Here is an 11,508-nt window from a genome sequence, read left to right as displayed (position 1 = left end):
AAGATTCCTCATTCTGATTGGTCTGGTTAATAGACATACACCATTTTCATGTTACTAGCAGTGGTTTCATCCAGTGTGTTTGTGCCAGTCCACTAGAACCTGCTACTAAATTCTGATAAACTGAAGAACCTGCTGTAAAAAATATTTTTAAACACCTGAGGATAAAACAAAGCTGAAACATAATTATTCATTAAACAGTGTTTTACTGAGCAACTTGATGAATATGTTTCAGTGTTGCAGGAATGATTAAATATTAATGAGTTTATTGCAGGGGGGTCTTTACACTGCTGTAAACATTTGCTGCTCTGTGTGCCTCTAAAATCATAAGATTTATGAATTTGATTTGTTTCATTCTGGTCCATCACACAATTACAAAGACAAAAACAACACCGTCTAGTGTGACTATTTAAGTTTTATCACTTGAAAACTCAGCACCCTTACATGTTTTGATCCGCAGGGATCACACTAGATGGTGTTGTTTTTGTCTTTATAAGATTTATGGATTTGACAGTTGCCTGAAGGATGAGGATGTGGCACTTCAGATTATGACAGGTAATTACACAACTCAACTCAATATTGCACGCCTGGATTGATGAAAAATAGAACGAAAGTATAATTTTGCTTTCTCACCTGCCCAAGCAGAAGAATTACTTGAATTTATAAAAATATGACAGCCTGTACTCTCCTTCGCGCTCATAGTGCTCCAAGTGGTTACAAGCAGCATCATATCGTAGCCATTTCTGCATTTCCATCAAATCATGCAGAACCCATCGTGATGCAATTTTTCTCATGCCCAGGCATTCCTTCAGAAAGTGAAGCACAGTCATATGTGCTAATCCTGTCTCTCAGGCCAGCTCGCAAATCGTATGACGTCGATCACTCTCCAATAATGCAGAAAGAGCATACACTTCTTCACTGACACTAGGCCTACCTGGCCGACACATGTCTGCCACATTTTGGTGTCCCTCGTTGAAGGCTTTTACCCACCTTGCCACTGTTCTGTAAGGCAATGCAGATTCCCCGCAGGCCTCTTGAAGACTTTGATGACATTGTCGTGCTGTACGACTGGTTAAATGAGTCTGACAAACTTAAAACTGAAATGAAATATGTCGGACAATGACAAATGTTACATATTAAAATAAATGAACTACAAGGTGTTAACCTCGTAGAGATTGATGTTAATTTGTTGACTGAACCACATTACTGATACATCAGAACTTCGGGAGCACAATGATTTCCTGTAAAGGTAAAGTTGTCCCTGTGCTTAACTAATTAAGCACTACACCATGAAGATGCATGGGGGAGTGGATATGTATAGACCCACATTTTCTTGACCTCAGCACTAGCTGGAGGTGAGGGTCAGTCTTCATACCCCGATCACTTTATCCCAGGGGAAAGAGCCCCCAGTACCCACTGGATAGGAAGGAGATTTGGTGGACCCCAATGGATGACGGGGAGCTATTCATATTTAAAATCAAAATCTCAATTCTAAATCAAATCTCCAATATATTTACATATGATAGGTCTACAGTTATTCTTTGGTGACATGTACTTCTGTTTGTTTACTGATATTAAATTCACTCTGAATGGAAGCACAAAGTATTTTTTGCATCCATCCAATCACAAAATCTATATTTTTTTTAATTTTACCATAATACTAAGTGCCTTACAAAAATAATTAAACATTTATGAACATATGTTACAAGCTATACTTAATTTTCAAGGTTTCAATAATCTTTAGAAATCAGTTTTCAGTCAAACTTTACCCACTATTCACATATTTACAACAAGGAGTGTTCACATATGTGTGAAAGTGAACTTAATATTGCAACAGAACTTTTTGTAAATCCTATATTTTTTCTTTCATTTTCAATGAAATACTATAGCACACCAAGTGCTTTCCATTGGTAGATATACTTAACCTGGTTTTAAGATACTATAGCACACTAAGTGCTTTCCATTGGTAGATACACTTAACCTGGTTTTAAGACTAATACTCCATATCACAAGAGTTTAACAATAAGAGTTGGTGTGTCAGGATTATACTTAGATCCACTTAATCTAGGCCATTTCATTCTAACCAGATTAATATACAACAAAATAATTCTAAATCCCCAGGAAAGAGCATATGCAAATTATTTCTCAAAGTTGCTGTCACAGCCCACACATCCAAAGATAAGACACAAAAATGGGTAGATGGCTGGCCGGTATCTCCTTCATAGTTAAGAGAAATAAGTTGCATATTTGATCTTTTATCCATTTTACACTATAAATTCTTTATAAAATATAAAATGGCATTTGCACTAAGACAGAAATGAATTCCTAGACAGCAGATAGCTACAAAATTCAAAATACTGCAAATGCTTTATACTTAATGGCACAGTTGAATAAAGCTGGAGCAAGAAGAATCTGAATACAACACTTTAATTTAGGAAGAAAATCAGGTCTGGCATTGAAATCTGTAATGAGAATGACAGAACTTATCATTTTACCCTGTGTTCACTATTGAAGCTTTCTTATATTTTGCCTAGTATTGTTAATGCCTCTGCTGCACATTTTCTAATACCTCACATTTCATATCTTGAAACAGTCACTGATTTATAGATATTTTATGACATTTATTTTATCATAGACATCAACACATTATGTCTCTTGTAAAACAGCAGTATTTTATTTTTTAAACTTAATAAACTAGATCTGAATCACAAACGAAAATATCTGAGAACAGCAGCAACTCCTGGGTTCTCTGTTTAGAAAGGAAGCAATGAACACAGGAAAACAGTGCCCTCCAAAAAAACTGGGACATAAATGACTCAAGGACACAATCTATAATTTTTCCTGACAAGCAGTCATGAACTTTGAAGATGTGGTCCACTTTTCCTCAAAACTGTGATTCCAATTGTACCACGAATCTTTCTTAGCAGATCAATAACCTCAGCAGTGCTCATATCTTCTACATTCTCATCATTCACCTGTAAGAAAACAAAAGTGTGTATACATGTTATTATGTGTTCTTCATATTGTGAAATGTTGTTACCTGTCCTCTGTGGAGGTTATAATGTATGTCCTTCCATACCTGGTAACAAATGTTGCTGTTGCTGCTGCCACCTTGAAAAATCTTCAGTTTGTTATTTTATATGATAGTTATCACTATCCTCTAATTTTTAAGCTACTTTCCTTCTTTAAGTAAGACTCACAGGCTTATGGGATCACCATGATCTTTGTGGGTGTCTTTTTGCTCTGTACTTATGGAAATTTCTTAAAAATAAATTTGAAGTATAATAATAGTAATGTATCTGCTGGACCAGAAAACTGTGCACTAAAAAATGTAGCACTGAGAGTACTACTCAGAATGTGCTGGTAAATGTATTACTGTACTGATCCCGAACCATGGAAACTGCCATATTTCATATCCAGTGTTAAACCAAATTTTAAGTGTTCCTGTTTTTCGTTTACTTGGCATGCACACCACCTATTGGCAACATGCAGAATACCTCACACAACCATCAACACTTGTGTTGTGGACAGTGCTAAATTTCTTTCCCACAAGAAAGGACTATGATCTAACTTATAAAACTTTGTAGAATGGAGTGAATGAAGATGATAGATTTTAGTTGCAAGCATGTGGTGCCTGCAGAAACAATTTCAGTGAATTTGTGTTCAGATAGTTAGATGCCTAGTGAATCTTATAATAAATGCAAATATGGTTTCCATTCTGCATGCCTTTCACAGACATCCTACTTATCACAAAACTGCAGCATGCAAAAACAGTCTGAATTTCTATGATCCCATTTAATTTGTTAAGAAAATGGGCACAGTAAGTACACAGCAACCATATGAAAAATGTTCACTGCATGGCAATAAATAAAAGAATTATTGTCATGTTACATTTATATGTATATGGTCACATCTAAACATATTATGTTTATTACATATACTAGATTTACTAGAAGTTTCCAAATCTGTAAGTTTTAATACCTCAGAATCATTAAATGCACAAGTTAATGGTAGGTGCTTTAAATACAACATTCCTCTGTGTAACGAAAGTAACATGCTCTAGAAAATGTGTCCATATCATGACATTCCTGCACACAAACCCTATTTCTTCACTGACTCCCCATGTTATGTGTGGAGATGCATTCCTACAGATCTCTTTTCAGTTCACAATTGTAATAAAACCAGAATAGCAGATGCATGAAAATGAAAAAGGTAACACATTGCACAATCTAGAATATGAGGGACAGCAGCAACCATGCTACCAGCCATTCCCCTACACCACTGAGGCACACGCATGGCATCAATGGCAAGATACTTATTCTCCTACATCAACATGTGCACATATGATATGAATTTCATAACAAATAATTCCTTAAAAATATACTGCCTGAATTTGATGTTATTTTGCATGTCGTGTTTAGGAAAAGAAATTTAATATTTATTCAAAATGTCTGTACAGGCACATTTATGATCTCTACTGTGAATTTTATATTCATGTTCAAGTTGATAATATCCATACAGGTGAAATCACATTACTCAAATATTTGTGATATAGGTCACGCTATGCTCGTTTTCCCTTTAACCTTTATCAGCCTAAGGGAAATACTGTTTCTCCTGATATGTTGTAACTGACTGAATGGGGACACACAGTTTCCTTACATTACGATTCATTATAACTTTTTAAAGTAGATTCTAAATGGTTCTGATCATGGTGTATAACTGTCAGAATTACTGGGTTTTTGGACTTTGTCCACTGTTGGGATCCTAAAAGCTAGACACTGGAGAACCCACAGTAAAACATGCAATAAAAATTGTGATAAAACATGAACAGACCTGAAACTAAGGCAGAAAGGAAGGTGAAATTTTATGCAATAAACCTAGCCAACAAACTAAGTCCATGAAAATCAATGAATAGGATTAAACAGAGAATTTGTGAAACCATTTTGTGCCTACTGCTAATGACATCGTGGAGTAAAAACTGAACACTTGGGACTAAAACCTTATAGAAACTTATAAAGAATATGTCACATCGTATTGATCTTCTCTGTGAATTGGTAACCTCACTGCTGATAAGGGGGATCCAAACAGGAGAAATGCCCAAACTGGGTTGGCTGATCAGATTGGTTAAAGCATGCCATCTGGGCCAATTCCTTGTATTTCCTATACCTGCTGTTACTTTCAATTTCCAAAATCCTAGCTTCATCTCAGCCTACCCTGTGACCCTCTTCATAGGCATGTTCAGCTAATTTTGATTTTCCTATGAGATCCTCTTTGAGACATTGCCTGTGTTCATGGAGCCGCACAGCTAGAGGTCTGCCTGTTTTGCCAATATAGTTCCTGCCACGACAAAAGTGAATGCTATAGATTCACTATGCCATCTGTTGTGGATCTCTTTCCAGCCTGGTTTTCATGAATGAACTCGTAAGAGTGTGTTTAGTTTTGAAGATGGTCCTAACATTATATCAATTCCCTATAAGATTAACTACCCTGAAACACCCTTCATATAAGGGATATACACAGAGCCCAAAGGCTTTTCCAATTTAGTTGGCCAACTGCTACCCTTGGAATTAATAACCGAACCAATGAAACTTTGGAGATAACTGTTGAGCTGAAGATCATGTCCCAGGCTACTAATTTCATTAGTTAGTTACTTAGTTAGTTATTGGAGAGTGTGGGTTTTTTTCCCCATGCACTGAGACCTGTATTGGTCCATTGTGCTTCCCTCTATGATGTCTACCAGTCTCTATATCCTACCGGTACTGGTGCTTACCATCAGTTCCGCCCAGCTAGCGAGACCGGCTCTACTAGCTGAGAGGTATCTATAATGCTTCCCCCATCTACCAGAGGTATTAGAGACTGCTGCTGGGTGGGAAACGTCCGTTAATTTGGCTCAGTGACCTCCTTTGGAGATATGAGGTTCTTTTACGTGCTGTAAAGCTACAACACAGGACCCACGGCTTAAAGTCCCTCCTGGAGGACTTGTTCCCTGAATTTTTCTGCCCTTAAAAATTCGACAACCTCCGCCGGGTATTTGAACCCACTTACTATGAGTCATGAGGTGGGAACGTTACCTCTAGACTACGGAAGCCGCTTACTAATTTCATTATATAGATATTGTCATTCTTGGCATATGGTGGAAATTCTACTGTGAATACTCAGAATTAGACACTTTACACATGCTGCAGATCGTTAAAGCTGAATCTGAAATAGCGGCCAGCATGGGTTGGGTTTCTATAAACTATGGTGGCCAGCGTCGTCTTTTTCCTGCTGACCAGACCATCGTGAAAATGTAGTACATTGACTATTTCCTTAGTGAACTGGATGGAAGGTCTCAAACTATTGATGTGGCTGAGAAAATTCTTAATTGCTCTGGGCCAAGCGGCCCGACCACAAAAGTGTCATCAACATACCAGAGCCACAGTGGTGGTTTGTGTTGTGTTTAGTCAAGAGACAATTCCTCAAAATGCTCTACGTAGGTGTTGCTAATGATGGGTGATAGAGAGCCTCCCATAGCCCTGCCATCTTTCTGCTGGAAAAACTTATCATCACCTGAAAATATATGGTTCTCAAACAAACTTCCAGCAGTTCTATGATGGCTTTCACTTTCAAGACATATCATTCCGCCAATGTGACGTTGTTATGGAGCTTGTAGGGCTTCATTGACTGACACATTACTGGAAAGACTAACAACATCAAAGCTAATGTGGTTACCTAGAGACTGAATGTTTACAGACATCAAGATCAAGGATAAATTTCTTATAATCCAAACCTGGGGTAGACAATACTTTGTTCTGTCGATTGTTAAGCAGTGAGAACTTATGAAATGAATCGCTTATTGCTTATTAAAGATGTTTCTGATTGAACTTTCTACAGCAGTGAAGATAAGCTGTTGGTCAGAATTACTTATAGATGGCATCCCAACTCCATAAAATCAAACAAATGGAGAATTTTCTCGAGTCATTATGAAGAACTCAGCCTCATGGTCCAGGTTGAGATGCAAACACAGGCGCCCTAGTAGAGGCCAATCGACATGAGGTCCTGGCGCAGCTAAAAGAAGTTGAGGCCTGCGCAGAGTGTGCAAGGGGACAGTGAAGCCAACGCCTGAAGCTGGCCAGTGACCAAATGAAAACTCAGCATGACTGCCTGGCCAACTCTCTGGGCTACAAGGAGGGCTTGAAAGGGAAGTCACTCAAGCTTCAATACTCATGGGAGGGCCCATACAAGGCAGTCAACCAGAAAAATAGTGTCATATATAAGATCAAGCAGCATCCTAGAACAATGATGATGATCATACACCTGGACTGGATCGCACCTTATCAGGGAACCGCTCAGGTGAACAGCCCTAAGGAGGGAGAAGTTGGAGAGTTGGAGGATGACATCACACCACTTTAACCACGAAGAAAGGTGAGCACCGGAAGAAGTGCTGACGCCAGCAAGACGAAGTCCCATCTGCCAGGGTGAATATACATATTAGACATGTCCCCTTGGAAAAGAAGAAATGGAGGTAAGCCTGTAGGCTACTTGGGACAAGCAGGAGGGAGCAATGTGGCATAAACACTGAAAGCCAAAATAATTTAATCAGAAGAAAGAGCAGTTACTAGGTTATGGCACAGTAAAAACCTCATCTGCATAACAACAATTACACGTGCAACAGAGGAACTGCTTTTTCTGTGTGGTCCACTCAGACAGCGTCATCAATAAACAACAGCAACAAAACTGTTAGAAGTGGTGTTTCTGTGTGGTCTGTGCCGAGGTTATATATGTAATGAGAGCCAACTGCCCCATCCTCTTGTCAGAGAGGATGTTAAATAAGGACTATGACTGCAAGGGTTCAGTTGCAAAAAAGAAAGAAATCTCAGGTTGTGAGCTCAATAGACATGGTGCCACGATGAACTGATTGGATGTAAACCACCACTCTCACTCTTGGGATGGCAGTTAGAAGAGCAGAAGGCTGGTAGGAGAGGGCCAGCAGCCTATGGGGACTTGAGTCTGGGAGCACAGGAACATCCACTGTTGGAATATTTTATCAAGTGGTGCAGTGAAGGCCATGACTGAGAATACTAGTCTGTGTGTGACAATGACCCGTAAAGTGTAGTCATAAGTGTTTCAGAGGCAAATAAATCTGATTACCAATCCAAACCCCATTTATAGTCACATACTGACTCCATCACGTGACAATATTAAAATGTAAAAATCTCAGTACATGAAGTAGTCTGTCTCCTTTCATTGTGTTTCTGTCAAAAAAGCTGTAAAACTGCTTTATGTAGGGAAGTAACCTTTCAGTGTCCTTCTGATCATGGCCCATCTGGCCAATAAGATAAAAATAAGCATATCCACTGTACAGTCACATCAGACANGGAGACAGGAGACGGGGACAGAATCCAGTTCCCGAAACATTGTGTTTTTTAATAGAAATTAGACTGTTTTTTAGAATAGACAAGATGATGGATAATGTCCAGCAAAATATTAATTGTATCTTATGTCTGTTACTTTGAAGCCAGTAACTGTGCTGTGTTCATAGCCCTTGGTGAATGCTGTGGTCTGTCCACTCAAGGAATAAAGAAATACGGGTTCCTACATATTGAACTGAGGAATCACAAAATGAAAATAAATTGCTGAGTGGAAGATGCACAAAATGCCATGAAATTATAATACATAATAATAAATTTTGGTGGTTCTCAAAGTGGAGAAGTTAGACATATTTCCTCTTTGCATCACTCTGCTGGTGAATTCTACTACTAGGTGTGCATGAGTTAAGACTGTTTCTGTAAGATTACGATTCTGAGAATGGCTGAACAAAAGCAGTATTCATAAATAAAAATGTTTGTACAGAACTATTAGGCTTATTTTGGACTCCATCCATCGTCTGGTATATATAAGACAAAAAACCAAAACGTTTCAGAGACTGGATCTGTCTCTGTCCTCAGGTGGATGTTTGTGTAGTAGAAAGCTGTTAATTTTTGACAACACAGAGCTGTGTCTCAATACAGAATTCCAATGATATAAAGAATTACTGAACTGCTACCATTTAAATTATCATTCTAAAGGCTCTGACATATTTCTGTAACACAGTAATGCGAACAACTACAGGAATGTGGCTGGTTACTTATAAATTTTATATTTGGGAGCTTTTATGTGAAGATTGAGCTTAAAAACATTATTAAATACAACTTATATTATGGCGTGCAGCACAACTGAGCACTTAAACAGAAAATGTCCTACCAAGGAATTATATGTCCTATATTAGCTCTTTGACTGGCGCGAAGGGTATTTAAATCCCACCCCTGTCCTGCCAGGCCCTTTAAACCTTATGTCGCTAAAATGCATATAGTTACTTTTTCCTAAACAACTTCAACAAAAAGTGGTTTTTAAAAACGAAATTTTCAGGAACTAATTAAATACAATATTTTATGCAATAAATGCCTTTCCATGCCTCTTTATTAGTTTTTCTTCGTGTGATAAAAATTGAAACATGAAAGTTTGCAGAGAGCCACACCACAGCCTGCTCACATGATACTTGTTTCTTTTCTAATCTTGTGCTTAGCACTCACGCGACACTTTCTCAGGGCACCATTCTTCTTGTTACTGGGAGGAACAAGGACCATTTTGTGAATTTTCAAGCCACCCTCTAGATGATTTACTGGCTCTTTCACTGGTGGTGTTTTCAAGGTCGAGGGCGGAGGCGTGACTGCACTCAAGTCTGACGCAATAGATTCGTCATCCACTTCATTCCTTGACTCTTCTCCCTCTCCACCTGTTTGTTTGGTTCAGTCATTTTTCTATACAGTCCAATATAACATCTTTGAATCTGTAATTTCTCTTCTTGTATTTTTCGTTTGTTGTGGTCCTTTTGAATAGAATGAAACTATTCAACCGCAAAGACATGTTTTGTCCATACCATGGGTGTGAAATAGGGGCCTAGTGGACAAATATTCTTCAATTTCAGGGCGTTTGTCGATTCCTGTCATGAACACAATTCCTAAGTATGTCCAGATTTCATCTGATGTGACATAATTGTAATTGTGTTTTCGAGAGTGAGGAGCTAACTCATGTGTGTTGAAGTGCTGGTGAGCATAGCGATTGGTTTCAGTTGTGATGTGATTTACCAAGTCGTCATCCAGAAAAAATTTTAATCCATGAAAAGGGATGCATTTTATGTGTTATATCAATTTTGATCCCGAAACTATTAGCAAATGGAAATATTGGGGGTACAATGTCTCCGTACGTTCATGAGATGGGCGTGTCAGGCACCGCACTCGTGGTAGGTAAATGTTCATGATTACTGTCTTGTGGATCATTGTCTATCACTGTATTATTGTCACTATCAACTTCATCCAATTCAGGAATCATTATTTCATCGCCACTATCATCATCAGAACAAATCTCGTTCACAACATTTTCCAGCTGGTCTGTAGGAACACGAAGACACTTGCTGCAAGAAGCCATGGTGAAACTGAATGAATGTGAAATATTTTCTAACCTTTTCCTTCTCAGAGGGTTCTGACAGTAATATAGACCCCTACAAAGTTTACAAGGGTTCTTTACAAACATGTACAAAAACTATCATATATATGTCTTTGGTTGATGAGTGCCAAGAGAGCAAAGAAGGGAAGAGATTGTCAAAGCGTTAAAACACACCAACGCCAGGGAATGGCTGGCATCGTCCGGGTGTTAAAACACGCCCGCGCCAGTCAAAGAGTTAGAGAGTCTAATATAGCACTTACATGATAGTTACTGAATGTAAAAAGAATATTGTCCATTACCATGAGTACTTGGTCTCCTGCTTGCAACCGACCATCCTTTGCAGCCACGCTGTCTGCATATATGGCACTGATGTAAGTGTGATGACCATCTCCCTGCAGACTAAAGCCTAATCGACTATTCCAGCCCCGAGTCAGCTCCACCATAAAGACCTTACAGACAGGGAATCACACTAACACTAATGTTGGTATGAGAAGAGTGCCTGTATATTAATAACACAGGGGAAACTAGGGTACTATGCCCATGTCGAGAGTCCAGCATAACACTCAGAGTTATTCAGTATAAACAGAAACTCTATTATGAGACTTAAAATTTCATCAATCACACTCTAATCTAAGCCACTTCAACCTACTTCACGTCTTTCTTAATTGCTTTTCTGAGATATGTTTTATTATCTGCCTCCCACCTATGCCCAGGACTCTCACAAGTGTTCCCTTTCTGCATTTCTTTTCCTCCCATGCATGCAAAATACCTTGACTGTTCATCCTTGATTTAATCAATCTAATGATACTAAGTTAAGAGCACAAATTATGAAGTTTCTTCCTGTGTACTTTCCTTGCTATCTCTCTGAGATCCGAATGTACAATAACATGCACACTGGCTCGTACAGAAAGGACGCAGCACTTACCAAAGTGAGGACAATGAGGGCAGAAGAGGGTGTCAAATGTTTCATGTTCTTTGTTGAGAACATTCATTGAGAAATTTCACATGAGTACAAAAGAGCTTCACTGACTGGTGTCCTGGATAATT

General features: G+C 38.6%; 1 protein-coding gene across 8 annotated transcripts in view; it reads right to left on the bottom strand.

Moving 5' to 3' along the window:
• Positions 1 to 1,486: 1,486 nt before the first annotated feature.
• The window catches only part of LOC111872794 (tyrosine-protein phosphatase non-receptor type 13), a 487,820-nt gene continuing 477,798 nt past the window's right edge, over positions 1,487 to 11,508 (bottom strand). For 7 of the 8 annotated variants that reach the window (XM_033754853.1, XM_033754855.1, XM_023866974.2 and 4 more), the window contains 2 exons: positions 10,761 to 10,910; positions 1,487 to 2,972 (listed from right to left, as the gene is read on the bottom strand). In XM_033754853.1, the coding sequence (XP_033610744.1) occupies positions 2,850 to 2,972; positions 10,761 to 10,910 (273 nt within the window). In that variant the 3' untranslated portion in view covers positions 1,487 to 2,849. The remainder of the gene's footprint in view (positions 2,973 to 10,760; positions 10,911 to 11,508) is intronic. The other variant, XM_033754854.1, reaches the window with a different exon arrangement.

The sequence above is a fragment of the Cryptotermes secundus genome, unplaced genomic scaffold (genome assembly GCF_002891405.2).
Source record: "Cryptotermes secundus unplaced genomic scaffold, Csec_1.0 scaffold79, whole genome shotgun sequence".
NCBI lineage: Eukaryota > Metazoa > Arthropoda > Insecta > Blattodea > Kalotermitidae > Cryptotermes > Cryptotermes secundus.
Note: the sequence above shows the minus strand (reverse complement) of the source record. Positions and strands in the feature narration are given on the sequence as shown.